We start from the raw sequence: 20202 nt of genomic DNA on the forward strand, positions 1-20202 counted from the left end.
TGACAAAAGTGTGGCATTAACCTTTAGGAATTAACAATTTTCATACACACGCATATTTTCATAAGTAATGGAATGAAACTAACATAAGTACAAACATAAGAAAAATCTTCTGGAACCCATAGAACATGAACACATGCAGAGTTTCATCCCTCAAGATGCTTTGCCAGGCTTTTACTTTTGCTTTGTGGGTCTTTTTGACTGACTTGGTTATTAAAGAATACCCCATTGATTTGCATTGACAAACTCTTTGCTAGCTTTTGCTATATTTATTGCATCATTATTCATCTGCCATATAAAGCAGCATCCATTTTTGCAGCATTTGTCTGAATCTGAGCAGAGGAGATAGCCCTATACACCTCAGAGTTCATCCTGATACTTTTATTAGCAGTCAGGTCATTAGCAAACACCAGTGACAGGGTTCAGATCTGATCATACATGACTTGACTAGATGTTGTTGAAGGATCCTTTTACACACACTTCCAGTCTCCCGGGCTTTTGCTGGTTAATTCCTTATTTTTAAAAATGTTCCAAACTCCCAGCCACTCCCAATTATTTTTGTTACCTCTCTGATGGTTTTATTTTGTATTTTCAGTCTAATGATGGTCTCCTTCAAATAAATATGATGTCTGGGCAGTTATTTTAATTAAAGTATAGACAGAAGACTGATACATCTTTTTTTAAAGCTACTTTCTGTTATACCAACTTAACAAAAAAGTATCTTTGCAAAAATAACCAGCCTCTTTCTTATCTGACTCCAAAAATCAGATCAAATAAAGGCAGCAACCTAATGCAAATTACTAATGGTGGCTTTCATTTGAAGGTTTGTTTCAGTAATGTTTGTGCAGACTAGAACAGACATGTTTTTTTTTCTCCAATAATAAACAGGCAGGGAACATAAAAAGGACAAATTCTCTGATGATATGTGAAAATATATGAATCTATATGTGAAAATACTAATATAACTACTTTAGAGCTGGTGGCTGATGAGTTCAACATTCAGAAGCATGGTGTTTCATAAGTACGCTTCTATATCTGGGTGCCATTTGGTTTATTGGCTGCTACATAACTAGGATTTGTCCTCCTCCCCTGCCTTGCACTTAGTTCTTGTAAACTGCAAATTCGCTATAACACTTGTTTATATAATGCAGTCTTTGTCACAGGCCTCCCACATTCACACATCCCCACAACCCTGCTTCCTGTTATCACCTCTTTAGCCTCCGCGTCTAAAGCCATATCCCCCTGAGAAAACTGTTGTCCACTTAACTGTGTGAATGTGAACATCTGGGACCTATTTTTCAGAAAGGCTGGGTGTCCTTGCCCACACAGGTGTGCTGATTGAAGTATTGATCAGCAGCTTAAACAGAGATGTAAGCTGTTACCTCTGCAACCTTGAGTGAAAAATTAAGTGATATGGCCTTGGTGCTGAGGCAGATGCTTTGTGTTGCATATTCTAAAGGTCAGTCTTTCCCCACATGGCCGATTCTTCTTTTTCTGTCTCAGGGAGGGTGGTGCATGCTCGGCAGACCAATGGCACCGAACCTACCGCCGCTGCTCAGCCAATGAGGTGCATCACATCCGCTTGGAGGAAAGTAAATTCTTTGGGGAATACCAGGGCAAGAGTTTCACCTTTGCTTCCTTTCATGCTCACAAAAAGTAAGTCATAATGCGCAAAAGCCAAGAACTGAAGACATACCATGCATACATGCAGAGCTGACCCTGTCTCTGTGGCTGCAGGTATGGAGTATGTTTGATTGGAGTACGCAGACTGGACACCACAAACATCCTACTGAACCCTGGTCCTTGTCACATCATGGGGGCCTCTGACACATGTTTTTACATCAATATTTCCAAAGAGGAGAATTCAGCATTTGTCAGAGGCCAGAGGGAGCCATCATGGGGCAGCACAGGGGGAAATACCAGAGGAGTGCACCAAACCATCTACCATGGGCTCACCCGTCTGCCAGTCCACAGTATCATCGCCAGCATGGGTCAGTCAAATAGGCTTGGTATTAAGAGTACCATTTACACACTGACCTTCTGTTCGCAGTTTTTTTGTTGGTCAAACCTGTCATTAAACTGTCTTAGACCACAGCACGGCTGTCAGAATGAAGCATTTGTGATTCAAAATATTCAGAGATTTGCAGGAATTTCCATGTATCTGATTCTAAGTCACACATGAAAAGAGAAACGTCAGATGCAGCAGTTTTACAAACACACCACCTGGTGGACAACAGTTACACTGACAAGCTCACCGGTTTTCTATGCTTTTGCTTCTGTTTATACTATAACCTGTCTTTCTAATTAGATTGTGATGGAGTTTCTTAATAATTGTGTGTGTGTGTGTGTGTTTCAGGCACTGTTGCCATTGACCTGCAGGACTCCAGCGACAGCAGCCCTGAAGGCCAGGACCAGGGAAGCACAGGGATGGGCAGTGGAAGAGGAAGCAGGAGCAGCTCCAGGACGGAGATGGGTGGCGCTAACACGTTGGCTCTGCCTGCCATGGGAGATTCGGTTGAGGAGAGGCGACACAGCATCGCCCCCGTGCTGGAGCTGGTGGACGGTGTCAACAACCCCACGTTTGACCTGCTGGGAGACCAGTCGGAAGATGAAGGGGGAGAAGAAGGAAAGGAAGACAGCGACCGAGATGAGGGGGCCCACTGGTGGGGTCAACACTGCGAGTAAGCACTTAACATGCAGTTTGAATGTGTGTTCACCGGGTTGTTGAAATGAACATGCTCAGGGGTAACTGTGGGCTTTTGCTGCAGGTGGGTGAAGGGATACCCACTGAACTCTCCATACATCGGCAGCTCACCTGCACTGTGCCATCTTCTGCAAGAGAAGATGCCGTTCTGCTGCCTGCGTATGGACAAGGTATGGGGTTTCAATTTCATGCTATTTATGTTCAAGTTCAGATTGATGTCATCCTCTACTCTACTTTCTCTCCTAGGCTTGTCACCACATACCTTTTGAGGACGCCCGCTCATATGGCTTCAAAAACAAATTGATCATTGTGTCCGCGGAGAGTGCAGGGAACGGCCTCTACAACTTCATCGTGCCTCTGCGGGCCTACTACCGCCCCAGGAAGGAACTCAACCCCATCGTGCTGCTGCTAGAAAGCATGTAAGACTAAATCGTTATTATTTGGTGTGATGCAGTTGCCACGCGTGTAAAAACCAGCGTCAAACTGACACAGGTGTTATCCAAAGTGATTGCCGTGAGCGTGACAGCTCCACTACCAATCCATGCTGCGCGGGATGGGGAAAATGGATTCCTCCTTAAAAAGCCAGTGGAGTAGAAAAACAGAGTTATTTAAGGTCACAGTAAACATGTTTGGGAAATGCTGAACCCATTCAGGACAAGGTGCTCCGCAATCCTGTGTCGTGTTTTGTGGCTGGTACACAAATGCAGGCAGCCAAAGGAGAGTGGAATCCAATAAAAAGGCAATAAAATGCTGAGTCACTTCAGTGGAGTGCTGTTATTTTCAGCTCTCTCTGCAGGCAGTGTGGCTGGGCTGTATTTCTCAGATTAAGTGAGAGGGGGGTCTCTTCTCCCTAAGGTACTCTAGCTTTTCATCATGGCATGTTTAAATCTCTACTTTTGGAAATCTGAAGTTGCTATTTGTATTTTGATTGTTTTAGACCTGAAGCAGACTTCCTGGAGGCAATCTGTTGGTTTCCCATGGTGTTCTACACAGTGGGCTCCATCGACAAGTAATCCTTTGAATTCTTTTATTTGTTTTAACTTTCTTCTCCTCTCATATGACATCGTTTGCACTTATTTATTCAACCTGCCGCTCAACACTCGTTCTTCTTCATCATGTCCTTGCGCAGTCTGGACAGTTTGCTGAGATGTGGAGTGACTTTCGCCGACACGATGGTGGTAGTTGACAAGGAGAGCTCCATGATTGCAGAGGAGGACTACATGGCTGATGCAAAGACCATCGTCAATGTCCAGACCCTCTTTAGGTTCGCCTCTCCCACACACCACCGTCTCACATGCTATGCGTTTTTCACCCTTCCAGATAATCGGTGCTTCTTTTTCTCCCCAGATTGTTCCCAGCTCTTAGTATCATCACGGAGCTTACACATCCAGCCAACATGCGCTTTATGCAGTTCAAAGTGAAAGACCATTATTCTCTGGCTCTGTCCAAACTGGAAAAGGTAAAAACTTCATAGCTTTAAATCTCATATTCTTTGTCTCTTATTTACCTTCAAACACCAGAGACTATAGGAACAAACTCACAGATTGTTTTGCATTGTATAACCTAGCCGTTGTTGCTTTATTTTGATGAAAGGCTGCAGCGATCTTTTGTCACAGCCACTGTAAATCTTTAGAGAACATTTGTCACTGATTATAGCCTTGGGTTTTATTCTTTCCATCCTATTGCTATTTGCCTCTTTAATATCGGTTGTTGTTAATTTTGTTCGCTGTGTGGCTGCGGATGAATTCCCCTGTTGGGCATCAATAATATTTATTACCAAATCAGTAAATTGACATCGTAAAATGCATTTCAATCTGGGGTTAACATTAGTATGAGACAGTTATTATTAAAATTTGTAGCAGCGAGCAGCCTCACAGCTGGAAGCACCTTTGGTGGATTTCTAGCCTTTTCCTTCATGCGTGTATTCATGGGGTTTGTTGGTTTAATTCCACATTATAAAAACAATACAGATTCAATGAGAAGGCTATAAAATGCTGTTTGAGTAGAGCAACACACATCTTCTGTAAGACATGTGTTTGTGTGTGTTTGATTCGCAGAAGGAGAGGGAGAAAGGTTCCAACCTGGTGTTTATGTTTCGCCTGCCCTTTGCAGCAGGGAAGGTGTTCAGTGTCAGCATGCTGGACACTCTTCTCTACCAGGTATTTCAAACAGTCACTGAATCACAAAAACCTTGTTCCCCCGGTGTTGCACGATGCCAAAATATGATCTATTCCTGCTGACTTGTTTGCTGTGTGCTCCTGCCAGTCATTTGTGAAGGACTACATGATCTCCATCACCAGGCTGCTGCTGGGTTTAGACTCCATGCCTGGCTCAGGGTTCCTATGTGCCGTAAGTAGCCAAACACAAGCATCTTGAACGCAGTCTGTTTGGACAGTGGAGTGCATGTGAAGCTCTTATTGTGCTGTTTGTTTTAAAGATGAAAATCACAGAGGATGACTTGTGGATCCGCACTTACGGCAGGCTCTACCAGAAACTATGCTCCTCCACAGGAGATATTCCCATAGGTATCTACCGGACAGAAGCCCACAAGCTCCTGGTCTCTGAGGTCAGCTGCTACTGTCATTTAGTTTCGTTTTTTAATTTTTTATTAATGAAAATCATTTAATAGCACTGGTAAATAACTTATTTAACTGAATTTGCGCCATGACAGACGATTTGTTAACATCTTGTTATATGTATGTTTCAGTCCCAGGTATCCATCACAGTCGAGGACTATGAGGACACACGAGAACCCAGAGAGCCACTACTGTCCCGGTCTGGTGCACACCGCAACTCCACCTCCTCAGAACCCATCTCCACTTCCTCCCATTCCTCAGACCACCCACTGCTCAGGAGGAAGAGCATGCAGTGGGCACGGCGGCTGAGCAGGAAGGGAGGTCGGAGCTCTAGTGGGGCCAAAGGTGGTCCGGGAAGTGCGGCAGAGAGGATCAGTCAGCAGAGACTGACCCTGTTCAGGCGCTCAGAGAGGCAGGAACTCAACGCCCTGGTGCGAACAAGAATGAAACATTTGGGCCTCTCTCCGACAGGATTCAGTGAGTCTGCAGGATTTTGTGTATTAAATATTCTGCTCCTGATCTCATATGTACAGCTGTTGTGCACACTACACTTAAATATTTATACTTTATTTTTTTGCCTTATTTATTTCCCTTTTATGCCACATCAAAATTCTACAGCAATACACTTCCTCTGAACTAGAAAGTGACCTTTTTACTCTACATTTATGTGGTGAACTAATTATGCTAAGCATAATAAGCTTATAAAATACAGTACATTGGTAAAAAAAAAAAAGTGTCTACTTTAACTAAATACTTACTTTTAATTTATTAAATTAGTTAATTTATTTACAACATAAAGCAAAAGTGAAGATCAGATAAAATTCAGTACAGAATTTTTGCCCCGTTAGAAATTCCTCAACCCCTCTGATTTATCTTATGAAGAATGCTTCATAAGATACATTAATGTGTATCAGCCCCAAACAAATAACATCACATGGATAATTTTTCTGCAGCATGAGAACTTTTATATTTGGGACTTCATCCAAATGTTGCTGATAACATGACCATTTGCTGAGAATATGTGTTTTTCTATGTTTAGGATTTTGAATGCAGGGACTTTATTTATTTATAGACTACTTCTACATGTTGCATTGGTACTTTTAATTCTACTGATCTACTTCATTCCACCTCTGCTGTTCACTGTCTAATACTCTCTTTGTATTCCACCTGTGTCCATATTTATATACTTTTGTCTTCCTGTCTTGTGACTCACTGCAACATAGCCTCTATTCTGTGTGTGCGGATGTAGCACAGCCTGCAGTATATCCTGTGCCTATTCTATTTCCTGCCTCACACACCTCTTTTCTTCCTGTGTCAGATGGGATGACAGACCAAGGGAACAGACTGTCGTACATCCTCATCAACCCTTCTCCAGACACCAGACTGGAGCTGCACGATGTTGTGTGAGTACACAGCACTAAATATAATTAATAGCCCTATGAAATGAGCACAGCATGAAAGCTACAAATACTGCAGGCTGCTATTTGCCACCCTGTCTGTGCCCCATCTGCAGGTACCTAATCAGACCAGACCCTCTCTCTCTGGTACCCAATCAGGGGAGCAGCAGGAAGTGCAGCGCTGGACTCTCTGAGAGCCACAGGTTCGATACGCAGGACAGCACCCATCTGTGAGAGACAAAAAAAGACAAACTGTCAAAACACTGCCATTGAGAGGAGAAACAACAACAACACACTCTTGAGGGGGGAAACAGAAATCAAGAACTGGTTTGACGCAGTGGGATGCAGCCAGATGGCTAATGGCCCTCATATTTTCTCCACATTCAGTCTCCGTCAACTCAGAGGTGCCGGACATGCATGGACCTTTTCTACAGTATAATGATAGGAATGTTTTTATTTATGCACCTTCCTATTTTCAAAGCGGAAAGCTGCGGACACAGAAGTGCATTTAATGAAAAACTTTGTGTATTTATATCTGTGTATGCGCATGTTATGTACTGCGTCGTGTATGTGCAGAATGAATGTGCAGTGTGTGTGTGTGTGTGTGAGTGTGAGGGAATGAATCTGTATGTATGCTTATGGATCAGGAGCAAGACACTGCCAATTTTATCTGGACAGCCAAAGGAAACTGCTGCCAAATGAAAGCCAAGGGATGTATTTTTGTCTCCTCTGTGTCGTAGTTGTGTTTCGTCATGCCTAATGTTGTTAATGCTGACACTACAGTGCACACACGTGTCTTTTTTTTTTTTTTTCATTTGTTTCGTTTTGTTTTGGTCTTTCTTAGTCCTCATAAATCCTTTTCAAAAGTTTCAATGTGCTGCTTTCAAATGCAGACATTTGTTTTATGCTCACCAGCAGCGGAGGAATCCAAAGAGCACCAGTTTCAATAATGGACTTAAACAGACCGTTGAGAACATTTCGTCAGTGCAGGGCATTCAGTCACACTGTTGTCTGAAATAGTTACTGTTCTCAGTTAGGAGTGTATTGTTTGCCTGTTTTTCCTTGAAGTCCCTCGCCCTCCGCTTCTGTCAGTCAGTGTGAGCCGTCCAGCCACAGCTTGCTTTTACTGACTCGCATGTTTGTTGCAGGGGATGGACAAAATAACAGAACTCAAATCTATCCAGTATAATAACCCTGCAATAAAAGACATTTGTGAAGCTTATAATGGGACATTTTGGAGACATTTTGGTGTCAGAGAGGTGTTGAATCAGCTCTCTGGTATTGAAGCTGTATTATAAGCTTTACAAATACATTTATTTATTGTATTTATTGCAAATTGCTATAAATATCCATTTTAACAAGAAGGTAGTTTGCTCGATTTCATTTTCATTCTACATTTCTCTAAGAACAAGTGAAAGCCGTTCAACAGGAGTGAGATCATTCTGCTAATGTATCAGCTGTAATCAGACTTTTAGTTGTATAAAGAAACAAATGAATAACTTCACTGTACAACACTTGTTAGGGTGGACATTTATACGGTTTGTTTATCAAGGATTTGCAAGCTTGTGTAAATCTTTTTGCCAGAAATTCTGAATGTGCCCTTTTTGCACAACAAAAACAGTGCAGCCATGCGGTGTGAATGCTCCCTTGCAAACACCACTGCTGTAGCTTCAGTGCCATTATAACAGATGAAAATATGTATATATTAAAGGTCAGTCATTATAGCTTATTGTCACTGCTCTATCGTTTGTTTGGTGTGAATTTGTGCAGCTGTGAGCAGGATCCCTTCAGACCCGATTGTCAGATGTAAGAGAAGCTTGACATTGAAGGATTCACATTATTTTGACAGTCTATCTTTTGTGTGGTTTACCGATCTCACGTCCCCGAGCTATTTTTTGCTTCAGCACATCAACACCGACTATGACTCACACTAAATGGCTCTAATTCATCTACATTAATGTCCCCCCAGCTCATCAAAGACCACCCAGTTCTACGTTATGTAAGGTCAGTCTGTTTATCCATGTGACTTATATAAGCAAAGTCGAATGTGACTTTTAGCCAACTGGTTTAGTGAGTTAGTGTAAACAAAGCACAGGGTGTGTTTTAATTGGTTGTTTTCCTAGATAGATATCCATGCCCACATGAATTCCACTCCTTCCATTCATCTGATCATTATCAACACAGCGTTTGGGCTCCTTTTATTTAAAGTCATGAGTGTGTCTAATGTCGCTTGATCATATGCTAAAGCTTTATCCCCCCACTGTGTCATCTCTACACATTTCTGACTTGTCATGATGACTTGCTTAATTTGAGGGAGGGGAAAACATATATTGAGGTTGTATAACATGGGAGTGGCCAAGGACAAGGCTAAATATCGAACACAGACTGAAAGTGAGCTCAGTGTGCTCAGACAGACTTTTTGTTGGAAACTGAGGCGAAGGAAATGGCAGCTCAGCCTATCAGCATTCTGATCACCGGGGCCAACCGAGGCCTGGGCCTGGAGATGGTTAAGCAAATGTTGGAGACGTCCCAACCAGTGAAAAAGTTGTTCGCCTGTTGCAGAGACCCAGATGGACCCAAGGCTGAGGTGAAAGTCTTAACTTCTTTCCTTAAGTTATTTATTTCTACTTCTCTAATTCTTCTTTATGTTAAAAGTTGCAGAGATCATTAGGACTCAGATGAAACCTGCACAGATGATTTTAACGAGACATGTGAGGGATTTTCTTTTGCATAAACTGTTTATGTCTCTCTTTATAGGCCCTGCGAACACTGGCAAAAAAATATCCTAACGTCATCTCCATCATCCATCTGGGTATGAACTCTATTTCATAACTCCTGCTCCCATGTCCAGACATGCACTGGCACTGACTCTCTGACTAGTGTTTCATTCATTTGATTTTCTGCTATTGACCACCACTACTGATGCTCCATGTTCTTCTTATCTCTTTCAGACGCCTCTGACCCTAGTAGCATAAAAAAATTGGCCCAGCAGGTGGGCTCTGTGGTGGGGACAGAGGGTCTCAACTTGCTGATTAACAATGCAGGGATCCTGCACAGAGACAGTCTGCAAACCACCACTACAGAGAACATGCAAAACACTTTCACCACCAATGTCGTAGGCCCCACGAACATCACCAAAGTGCGTAAAGAGAGCAACCAACTGTAATAACTGTAATAAAAGGGGGAAATAGCTTATTGCCACCCACTGCACTTTAAAGGTTTCTTATCTCTTGCTGAGTTTCTCTTTGCCTCCTCATGGTCATTATTAGGAGTTCCTGCCTCTCCTTCGTGCAGCAGTGAAGGCCAGTGGGAAACCAGGGATGTCCTGCAGAAAAGCAGCCGTCATCAACATTTCTGCACTTCTGGGCTCATTTCAATCTATACAATACACATATGATGTCTTGCCTGCCATCTCCTACCGCATCAGCAAGGTAAGCAACAACCTACTAACGATGTGACCTGCTACTCAAAGGTTTTGTCTTCAGTTCATCGAGGGGAGCAGCTCATCTGTCGCCGGCCCTTTTTTTATTCTGTCCCCTCTTTGTCCTCCCACTCTTCTTCTTCTCTCAGGCAGGTATGAATATGCTGACACTGTGTGCTTCAGAGGAGCTGAAGAAAGATGACATCCTGTTTGCTGCACTGCACCCTGGCTGGGTCCGCACTGACATGGGTGGAGAGGGGGTGAGTCAAGTTTTACATTACTGTATCTACATAAACTCACAGTACATCATATGTTTGTCCTGTCAGTGAGTTTAATAAAAGAAAAACTAACAAAGCTGTCAAGTTGTCATGGAGATGTATCTCATTACAGTGTATGTTTCATTCACATTGAAGGGTTTTAGTATTTAATTAACAGGCTTTACTCAAAACTGATTCTTGGTATTTAGCATTCACACTGCTCTCTTATGTGTGTAGACATGAACCTACATGATTGCATAGACTGACTGAGTGAAAAAAATGTGTCAGGCTGATTTAGAAGTGTCACAAGTCAGGTCACATGAGATTGAGATAAAAAAACAATGTTCTGAACCAATTTAGGTGTGAATGTAGCCATGAAGCCTGTATCTAGACAGGCTGTCTATTTCTTAAAGTAGGGTTAGGAAACTGTGACAAATGGGTGAATTTGGCATGAGAGCTCCCTCCTCTGATGTTCGGCCCTGCTTCGTACGCCCCTCCCAGCACCTCCAAGTGTGCACGAGCAGTGATAGAAGTGATTGATAGGATTAGCACAACCTCCTGGCTCTGATTGGTACTTCACCTAAAGGAGCACTAGGAGGAGCCAAAGGAACCAAATGTGTTCATTGTGATTGTCATTGCCAGAGTATAGTCTAATGAAAGTTTCAGCAAATATGACAAAAAAAATGCTTTTTGTAAAATAAAAAGCCAACCACCCATGACTGTAGTAGTAATCAGCACCTGTGACACTCTTCATTATAACTGTGTCTGTCTCACCAGGCGGATATCGATGCCCAGGAGAGTGTGAAGGGAATGGTTGGTGTGATAGCCTCCCTCACTGAAAGGGACACTGGAACCTTCCTGGATTATAAAGGCAAGCCCATTGCCTGGTAGCTTCGAACAGCCTTTTTCTGTATCTAATCACTGTCACATAATCATAGCAAACTCTGATAGCCTGATGTCTTACTTATTTCAGCTAGCTGCTAACAAAAAAAAGCAAGTGCTAAAAAAAATAATAACAAAACAGTTTTTTTTTTGGCTTTATTAACTGCAGTCAAACATGAAATGGTGATTAAAAGTAAACCAATGATTGTTCTGCCTGTGTTATCTTCATTTTTCTTCATAATCATCATAAATTATTTCATTCACACCATTTCTTAAATTTGAGACAAGCTTCGTAAGATCTTCTCAAATCACCATGTCACACTGTTCCACACGGCCACGTTGGCGGGGCAGATCTTCAGAGGGTTGGGGTTTTTCCCATTGATGTTGGCACCGGGGCAGAAGAAGGGGTAGATCTTCTCAGTAAAGAAGTCAGTGAAGGTGTAGATGGGTGTCATGCTCACAGGGTTGGAGAAGGTCACTTCTCCACAGTCGTAGTCCAGCTGGACCCTGACTCGGGTCAGCTCCCCTTCCAGGTGCAGCGGGGTGCTGGGCCTCGTCATGGCCGAGTACTCGCCGTCAGAGTGGGAGATCATCCAAAAACCACTACTGGGGCAGCCTGAGATGCGGCCTTTCCTGTCAACAGACTCCTTGACCACTCCCAGCATCCAGTCCTCCTTGTCACCAACCTCCACCTCCCAGGCGTGGCGGCCTGAAGTGAAGCCCTCCGAGCCAAGCACGAACACAAATTGGCCGAAACGTTCAGGATTGTCTGGGAGCTGCTGCAGAGATCCGCTGTTGGCCACACTGGTCAGGTCTGGAGACAGAGACAACCAGGAGTAGGCAGTGTTGGGGTCCAGGGTAATAGGTGCTAAAAGGAGAAGAGATAGATAGAAATAAAAGATAGAATGATATGTTCTCAGAAAAAGTCCTCTCAAAACCAGTTTTAACACACTGTGAAGGTAAATATATAAAGTAATATGTCTGTGTGGAGCTCTTACTGTACTGGACCAGTTTCACCATCTTCTCCCACACGCAGTACTTGAGAGAACTAACATGACTGGCCACATTTATAAGAACACCCGGCAGTTTTTCTGGATCATTCTGTGGGATCTGAGCTCTGAGAAGAAAATGACACACAGGAGTATAACTAACAAGCTACATGTGGCATACAGGCGCGGAGCATACTGCAGAAAGTGACTTGCCTTTTCTTTGTGTTGGTATAATGCTGGAATGAAAACAGAAAGAATTATGAACACTGTTCGCGAGGAGAGTTGAAATTCACAGAGAAAATCATGTTAAACGTGCTCACCTGAAGGAAGAGAGCGTCGCTGGATGCAATCTCATTCTCAATGGCAACAATGGCATTGGAAAAAGTGAGGATATCTCTAGTGATGCTCTCTGTCTTCTTCTTCACTAGCTCTTTCTTCTCATCGTATTCCTGCTGCAGGGCAGCTAGTCGGGCTGCCGCCTCCTTCTGCAGAAACTCGTGGAGCTGCTCAAACTCCTCTTTGATCTGCTTCTCTGTGGCCTGAGTCTGGTTCTAACACACATGAAATAAGGGTCGACATTAATGTACACTTAAATGAGTCTCTTCTAGCACCTTGCCTGATGTGTTTACACACGAACAGTACAAGGCTCAACTTCAGTCGCCCAGTTCCATCAGCCTCCTGCAGGTCCTCTACTGTTTCATGGATCTTAGTATTTATTGATACCTTCATGTGCACAGTTGTGTCATCACACTCCTGCTTGGCCTCATACAGGCGACGTAGATTGCTCTTCAGCGGAATCAGCTCTCTCTTGAGCTCTGTCTGAGGGGTGAGGGTAGAGAACACGTCAAAATATCAGAGAATACACATCCTGCATTGACGCTGATGCCATGACAGGAAATGTTGAATCTTCCACTATTCTCAGTTTCATTTCAATAGTGAGAACATTTTTTAAAAGTTGTTTATGGTTCTTGAACACTTGTATAGAGACAAATAGTTGGAAACAAGACAGCACATTACCTTGAGATCCTGAGCACCTTCTTCCAAGGGACACAGTTTGTGGCCCTGGTGCTTCTTGGATGTGTGACACACACAGCACAAGGCTTCGAAGTCATCAAGGCAGAACAGTTTGAGAACTTCTCCATGTGTGGTGCACTTCGCCTCCACCATCCTCGCCTCTTCCCCCGTTCCACTGACCCCCGCTCCTGTCGTAGCTGTGGTCGTCCCGTGCACTTGCTCCCTCATGAAGGTCTCAGCCACATTCTTCAGGGACAGGCTGACTCTAGGCTCTGTCAGGGAGCATGTTCTCCTACAGATGGGACACTCGCGTTTGGTCTTCTTCTTGTTCCAGAACTGCTGCAGACAGCCGTGGCAGAAGCTGTGGCTGCACTTGAGCACCACAGGGTCCTTGAAGATCTCATAGCAAACAGTACAAGTCAACTCCTCCTCTAGCATTGTGCCTGTAAACGAGGAAGCAGCGCGGAGCCGAAGGGCTGAAGGTGCCTTGGAACTGTTGAAGAAGGAAAGTTTCCCAGGCTGAGATGAAGCTCGCGGACGCGACGCCATGGCAGGTTCCTTTTGGTGTTGTTGTGGTGGTGGTGACTTTAAGATCTGTGGTTGCTAGTTGCAGAAAGTGTTCTGTTAGCAAGGCGCGCTCCTCACTGACTGCAGTGCACAGAATAATCTGGACACAGTTTATGATCAACCAGGGTTATAGATCTACAGGGACTCGAAGAACTGGTTTGCCTCGCCTCTGGTGTATACAAGATGTGTCACCACGTCGTTCTGTAAAACAGGGCAAACTCCAGCAGCGTCAAATGGCATCTTTTTGTCATCACAGAAAACACAAACATGTTGCCGAACATTTTCTGCCAGTTTTTTTGTCTATTTTTTTGTGTGAAAACCACAGCAGCAACAGTAGTAGGACCCCGGTTGATGCCAGACGTAAACACAACTCAAAATGCCTGCATAAAGGTTTGTTGTATATTTATATTGGAAACATACAGTGATAAAGTGCTTTGTGTTAAACTGGGACAGATATCACGTTTGCCACCTTCCTTGATTACCATGCAGGTCCTGCAAGTGACCCCAGTGAGCTTGACCAGTACTATCAGGTTTACAAGGACCTATCTTATTACTCGCTGATACTCAAACTGATTTGACTGTCTAGTTAAATGTTATATATATTTCAGGAGGACACGGGAGGGAGAGGAAACAAACACACATGCCATCAGGGACTGCTTCTGTAAACACTGGAAAATATTCCAGCAGATCAAACAATCTGATCTAAATAACCATTTTACACTTCAACGTACTCCCAAGTGCAGCCAATCACAGCGAGTTCAGCAAATACCAAACAGAAGAAAACTGCCATTTCAATGTTACTGCATTATAATTGGACATTCACAAATGTGTAATACAAAGCCATCAAAATAATGTGTTTTTCTCAGTGTTACAGTGCTAAAGCATCAGTTTTATTACATAAACCCACTTAGATATTCATTAACTCTGAAGAATGAAACAAACCTACAAAATAGCTTCATACATTTAAACATACTGAAAGGGTCAACACCAGAGGTGTTTTAAGACACAAGTTTACCTACGCTGAGTAGTTGGTGCAACATTGCCTGTTTTTCCTCTTCACAAACAAAACAAAGTCATTTCAACACACAATGGAAGTAGTTTGGTTTCATTCTGCTCCAACAGTTTACTTGATTTTTTTTTCCAGCACCTTCCAACAGAATGCATACTTCGAACAAAAATGTGTAAAATGCATGAAATGTAAAAATGAAGGCATCTTCTTTAATACTGCTCTCTCTTGTGACTGTAGTGTCAAAACAATAATGTAACTGTAACACAAGATTACATGTCCACCTGTTACATAAGCCTTGTTTTAAAATAAACATCACTTCACTTTATATAAAAACACTAGTTTAAAAAAAAACAAAAAAAAACAACAACAACACTTCAACATGATCCACAAACCTTCTTCTCATTCCTACTGAAAGTCTTTCAACCAAAGAAAAGAACACTGACTTTTTTGTAACACTGTCAAATATATGAAAAACTGGAATGTGCTGCCGTCTACACAGTTAACGTCATTACAGCATGGAGCGTGTTAACAGTGAATAAACACCACTGATCATTTAGTCTGGAGCTACAATTTACTATGACCCTTCTGTAACCACACCTAACAGAAGAACATAAAACCAGCAGAATTCATAATGAGGATAAAACTATAAACAGCACATGCTTATAAAACTGGTAACAGTAACATCGAGTGGTTCAGGACGACACTGTAGTTCAGGGAGGCACGATGCCTTTTACTGTGCAATAACTGTGCCACTCACCAGGTGAGGTACAGTGCGGTCTCTGTTCGCTTCTGTTGCTGGTTTACAGCGCAGTGCAACACAGTGCAATGTGGAAAAGAAAAGAAAAAACAAAAAAAAAAAAAAAATCACATTTTTACTGAGTATCAAATATCTACTTCATGTTAGCAGTTGTCTTTTATTCTCCCAGTTCAGAGACTTGTGCTGTACTTGTTCCACTGTCAGCAACTACAACAGTGACATGCAGGTTCATGTGACGCAGTCAGAGGAAAAGCTCATCAGTGTGCCTGTAGTTTCAGGAAAAAGCCGGAAGACAAATAAAAGCACTTGGGAAGTCATTGCAGTCGTGTTCTTCTCCCATTCACTGGATTCATCCTCTAGCAGAGTCTCCCAAAAGGGTATGCTCAAAATTAACAATACAAAACTCATGACAGTAGTGTTGTGTTTTCTAGTAGTGCTGAACGCTGTGGGTGTCAGACACAGGTTGTTCTGATCCATTAATTACTGTGGTTACACCCGCCCAACCTTAGCATCGCCGATGGCACCCCAGACGTCAAAGACAAATTCATCTGGAAAAGCAAAGTCTCCCAGGGTTTCGTCTAAAGCCTCAGCAAACTCATCTGGGTTCTTTTTGTCTTTTCCCAGCTCCACCATGGTAGCCGCTGATGAGACAGAGAGGTCAGAAGACATTTAGCAAACCTAAACCAGCAAAAGGACACAACTGATCCATGACACACACACTTACCCAGCTCACTGTCTCTGATGCCCATGTAGCTCTCAAGGAGGTCGTCCACCTTCTCAATGGCCTTTTCTTCAAATGCAGAAGGCTGTAGGGAAAATATTACAACACACAAACTCAAGCAATACCATATAATTTCATTTTCTAAAACAGTCCAGAGACTATCATTAGTCAACACAACTCACCAGTTCCTCCACCGTAGCAGGACCTTTAGATCGCAGCCGAAGGGTTCCTCTGCCAGTCCCCAGCTGAACCCCTGATGCTGACCTGGACCCCCCGGATCGCTGGCTGATCATATCTACACAAAACAAATTAAATATTCAATCACACCTGTTTACAGTCCTAATCGGGCCAATGTTATTATTCTCCAGTTGTGACACTGATAACATCTTCTAAAGAAAACCTCTACCTCCTTTTCAGACTACATCTGAACTTCCAACTAAAGAAAATGTGCCACTGAGTTGTGCCAAGTACTGTATGTGCAGCAAAGGTCCTTATTTCAAGCACTTCAAGCTGCCTTACTTCTGCAAGGCTTGCATCTGATGGTTAAGAGTCTAAGGGTTTAGATTATGAACAATTATTCTAAGAGTTGCTCTGAGAACAAAGATGGATTACATTTAATATACTATAAAACCTAGCAAATTGGTTATTAGTGGACTGTTGGAATAGTCCACTAACTCAGAGTGCAGATAAGACTCTGACAAAGACTGAGGAGCACATTGGGCTGCCACACTGTGGGGCTGTACTGCCTGCCCAATTGAACACAAGAAACTTATCTCAAATTATTTCAGGTTTCTTTTTCTTACACACACCAAAGGCCTTGAGAGGCTCAACCAGCTTGATGGTGAAATCCTTCCCTTTGGGCAACTCCTTTAACATCTTGGCCACCTCGTAGTGCCGACAGCCTATCAGGCGATGGCCATTGATGGACTCGATCATATCACCCACATTAATGACCTGAATCTTGTGGATGATGCTTCCCTCGCGAATTCTCTGAAAACAAAAACACTCAAATTACTCTGTCTCCACCTTCTCTAAATATAGACCAGTGCTATGCTTTCTTCTGTAGTAAACTTGAGTCAACAGAAATCAATTTTCTTTGCCATTTGATGTTCCACACCTTGATGAAAGCATAGCCAGCTCCATTATCAGTGATGGTCAATCCTAGAGCATCCTCCCCTTTGAACACCTCTATTTCCTTTTTCTGGCCTTTAATGTGAGCAAAAATAAAGTCTTCTAGTCCAATCTGACCTCCCAACAGTTTATCCATGTCCACCTTGTGAGTATTCAGTGTACAGAACATAACCTGTAAAGGGACACAGCACACAAATTAGATGTACCTTAAAAAAATCTTCCATGACACGCTGAAGCAAATCTATTTATCTTTACGTCCATCAAAATCAGCACAACAACTCACCTCTGATGGTGGTATCCCAAAGGCCTCACCAATCTTGGCATAGAGCTCCCGCACATTGCTGAAGCCCTCGATGCGGCCTGTGGGGCTGCCATGAGCGAGCTGGGTGTGGAAGATGAGGCGAGGTCGCAGGCTGCTGGGCGGAGGAGGCAGACCTTCAGAGGTGGCACCTTCTCCCAGCCCAACAACCCCTCCGTCTAGGCCATCCACACCTGCAACATTGAGACCTGCGCGGATAGGCTCCGCTTCCTCATTCTCGACCAAAGGGGATGCTTTCTTCCTTCTTCCCAAACCCAGAGGCATAGTAGTCCGATGGGGGCAGCAGAAGGAGTGAAGGGTGAGAGGCTGCTCAGTGGAATTGTGCTGTGATCCAGGCCAACATACACCTGTTCAGCAAAATCAGGTCTGCTGGACGTTTATGTCAGAGTACTGCTATGGCCCTCCAGACCAGCTGTCTTAACCTGACACTGGACGCAATTACAGATTCACACATAGCAGTTCACATATCTAGTATTGTGCAGTCCAGTTGACATCTGCTGAAAAAAAGAAACAGAAACTCTTCAACCTTCATACATTGACCAATTGACCAGCCATGAGCTTACACTTTTATTATTCTGTACTACTACATGCCTCTAGAAACATGTATGTAATGTATGCAATACTGCTAACCTTAAAGATATATTACAACATTATTTTACCTGCTTGCCTCTTGCTTATAAAATCCATCTTGCAGCCTGAACAGCAGCTTAGAAATCACGCAGAGCTAACGTTAGCAGCGAGCTAACGTTAGCTCTGAGGCACATTTCACACACTTCTAGCAACACAAACGCTGATAACTCTCATGTAGAACCAAACATTAGCACTGAGCTACGGAAGCTAAATCTGTGCCTGTTAATCTATCTTGGTAGTTAGCGGCAGCGTTAGCATTTCTCAAGTTTTAGGGTTAGTTAGCTTAACTATCGCAGGACGTGATAAGAAGGGAGTAAACATGGCAGACCAGTCATTCTTACCGGAGAAGGAGTTTCAGCCAACTGTCGTTAGCTCTTCCTGCTAGCTTAACCTGCTAACGGTGATGCTCTGAAAGGTGGAAAATCACGTTACACTTGCCGAGAAAGTCCGCTATCTTTTTTTTTTCCTTCGCTCCTGACAGGTTAAGGTCCTAACTTGGGCTGGACAGACAGTGAGGTAAGTACAGGATCTGTGTGTCGGTATGTGTGTGTGTGTGTGTGTCGGAGATTTAACTAGCTTACATCCCGCAGGGGTGGAACGGTGACGCCTTCACGTTTCCTCGTAAATCCTGGACTCCCAGTGGAACGATTGAGCTGAAGACCATCATAAATCAAGTTTACTAAAAAAAAAAAAATAGAAGAATAAAGAATAGGACACAATCCTGAACATTAATTGTCAGATTAGTGAATATGTCATGTGTACGTGTGAAAATATAAGGTACGACTTTGCAGTTTTATATTTAATTTTTAAATAAAAGGTATTTTAAGCTTCAGCATGTGTTGCGTTAAAGTCACAATATTAACTATTAGTATTTATTGTTAGTAGTAGTAGTATTAACCAGCTATATTACACTAGAGCCATAATCTAAGTTAATGACAAATGTCCACACTGACTTTTATTTTAGCACTTTATCTACTTAAAGCCTGGAAACAGTAGTTAGCTGTATTCATGGGTATATACTTCCCTCTGGTGGTCACCTGACATCAGAGTTTTATTCTGAGGTTACATATAGATATTTAACATTTTGATAGTTTTGTGGCTGACTTCATGATTGTGGTGAGAGCAAAAACCTGTTTTAATAAACTCTTTGAGAAGCTCGTAGAAATAGACTGGCCGCACTATGAGGCTCATACATTAAAAAAATGCTATGTTAGATGTAATTTAGAAAAAAGTGATGCTCGGTCCTGTGACTAAAATATAAATATACTGAGACACAAGCCAGTCATTTATAGTATTATTTACAGATATTGATATTGCGATTCCTGATGATAATAACATTGGGTTGTACACATTAAGATCTTGATCTTAATATCTCTGGTCCAATCTTCCAGTTCTCCATTTTTACCACCAGAGGACAATGGTTATACTTCCACTCAGAACCTAACATGCAATAATAATAGCAGTGTACATATTCAGTCCTCCACCAAATGTGTAACTGGACCTGGATGAGACATTCATATTAATCACAGGCCTGCTCTATGGAAAGCAGGAGCTCATTGAAGTTTTGCAATGTGTCTGATATTCAAGCCCCCACGATGGTTCACTTCTAGACTTCCAGCAGAGCATTTAACCTTGTTTTAGTGCTCTAAAAGACTCTTGTTGCCTCTGTTCAACACTCTAATTTTGTGCATTGTAATAATCATTTCAGCCTCTAAGGGCCGCTGTCTGGCCCTAAGGCTTTTAGACTTGTTTACCGACAGATAACAACAACAGCATCATCAAAAATCATAAAGTAATTAATTACAGTGACACTTAAGAGAAGAGTTTTGGG

General features: G+C 42.8%; 4 protein-coding genes across 5 annotated transcripts in view; 2 read left to right on the forward strand and 2 right to left on the reverse strand.

The window, feature by feature from the left end:
• The window catches only part of LOC113163164 (potassium channel subfamily T member 2), a 32106-nt gene extending 24210 nt beyond the window's left edge, over positions 1-7896 (forward strand). Inside the window, exons 17-30 of the mRNA XM_026361536.1 lie at positions 1501-1653; positions 1735-1988; positions 2354-2678; positions 2766-2871; positions 2948-3120; positions 3639-3710; positions 3831-3965; positions 4049-4160; positions 4759-4860; positions 4967-5050; positions 5139-5267; positions 5409-5754; positions 6596-6680; positions 6791-7896. Coding sequence (XP_026217321.1) covers positions 1501-1653; positions 1735-1988; positions 2354-2678; positions 2766-2871; positions 2948-3120; positions 3639-3710; positions 3831-3965; positions 4049-4160; positions 4759-4860; positions 4967-5050; positions 5139-5267; positions 5409-5754; positions 6596-6680; positions 6791-6908 — 2194 coding nt within the window. The 3' untranslated portion in view covers positions 6909-7896. The remainder of the gene's footprint in view (positions 1-1500; positions 1654-1734; positions 1989-2353; positions 2679-2765; positions 2872-2947; positions 3121-3638; positions 3711-3830; positions 3966-4048; positions 4161-4758; positions 4861-4966; positions 5051-5138; positions 5268-5408; positions 5755-6595; positions 6681-6790) is intronic.
• A 1129-nt stretch (positions 7897-9025) lies between these two features.
• LOC113159485 (C-factor-like) lies at positions 9026-11441 on the forward strand. Its single transcript, XM_026356210.1, has 6 exons — positions 9026-9261; positions 9432-9486; positions 9626-9813; positions 9944-10105; positions 10245-10355; positions 11130-11441. Exons 1-6 carry the CDS (start codon positions 9118-9120, stop codon positions 11241-11243), a joined length of 774 nt encoding a protein of 257 aa, XP_026211995.1. The 5' UTR covers positions 9026-9117; the 3' UTR covers positions 11244-11441.
• On the reverse strand, positions 11379-14495 carry trim35-12 (tripartite motif containing 35-12). Its single transcript, XM_026356177.1, has 6 exons — positions 13241-14495; positions 12947-13042; positions 12544-12774; positions 12437-12459; positions 12233-12351; positions 11379-12102 (listed from the first exon to the last, which is right to left on the reverse strand). The coding sequence occupies exons 1-6, from the start codon at positions 13784-13786 to the stop codon at positions 11543-11545; spliced, it is 1575 nt and encodes a 524-aa protein (XP_026211962.1). The 5' UTR covers positions 13787-14495; the 3' UTR covers positions 11379-11542.
• Positions 14496-14593: 98 nt separating this feature from the next.
• On the reverse strand, positions 14594-18976 carry gipc1 (GIPC PDZ domain containing family, member 1). 2 transcript variants are annotated; one of them, XM_026356200.1, is made up of 7 exons: positions 18713-18976; positions 17706-18235; positions 17409-17594; positions 17101-17281; positions 16474-16586; positions 16295-16376; positions 14594-16211 (listed from the first exon to the last, which is right to left on the reverse strand). In XM_026356200.1, the coding sequence occupies exons 2-7, from the start codon at positions 18003-18005 to the stop codon at positions 16060-16062; spliced, it is 1014 nt and encodes a 337-aa protein (XP_026211985.1). In that variant the 5' UTR covers positions 18006-18235; positions 18713-18976; the 3' UTR covers positions 14594-16059. The 2 variants fall into 2 exon arrangements, with proteins under 2 accessions (XP_026211985.1, XP_026211977.1); XM_026356192.1 differs by having other exon boundaries at positions 17706-18238.
• Between the last annotated feature and the right edge of the window lie 1226 nt (positions 18977-20202).

This window comes from Anabas testudineus, chromosome 8 (genome assembly GCF_900324465.2).
Source record: "Anabas testudineus chromosome 8, fAnaTes1.2, whole genome shotgun sequence".
NCBI lineage: Eukaryota > Metazoa > Chordata > Actinopteri > Anabantiformes > Anabantidae > Anabas > Anabas testudineus.

Coding starts and splice junctions, on each gene's coding strand:
- gipc1 (XM_026356200.1), bottom strand. CDS start 18,005: ATGCCTCTGGGTTTGGGAAGAAGGAAGAAAGCATCCCCTTTGGTCGAG. Junction 17,282..17,408: donor CTGGCTATGCTTTCATCAAG/GTGTGGAACATC, acceptor TTTTGTTTTCAG/AGAATTCGCGAGGGAAGCAT. Junction 16,212..16,294: donor CATCAGAGACAGTGAGCTGG/GTAAGTGTGTGT, acceptor CTGTCTCATCAG/CGGCTACCATGGTGGAGCTG.
- trim35-12 (XM_026356177.1), bottom strand. CDS start 13,786: ATGGCGTCGCGTCCGCGAGCTTCATCTCAGCCTGGGAAACTTTCCTTC. Junction 12,775..12,946: donor ACACAACTGTGCACATGAAG/GTATCAATAAAT, acceptor CATGTGTGTTAG/AACCAGACTCAGGCCACAGA. Junction 12,103..12,232: donor GGTGAAACTGGTCCAGTACA/GTAAGAGCTCCA, acceptor TTCTCCTTTTAG/CACCTATTACCCTGGACCCC.
- LOC113159485 (XM_026356210.1), top strand. CDS start 9,118: ATGGCAGCTCAGCCTATCAGCATTCTGATCACCGGGGCCAACCGAGGC. Junction 9,814..9,943: donor GCCCCACGAACATCACCAAA/GTGCGTAAAGAG, acceptor GGTCATTATTAG/GAGTTCCTGCCTCTCCTTCG. Junction 10,356..11,129: donor CTGACATGGGTGGAGAGGGG/GTGAGTCAAGTT, acceptor CTGTCTCACCAG/GCGGATATCGATGCCCAGGA.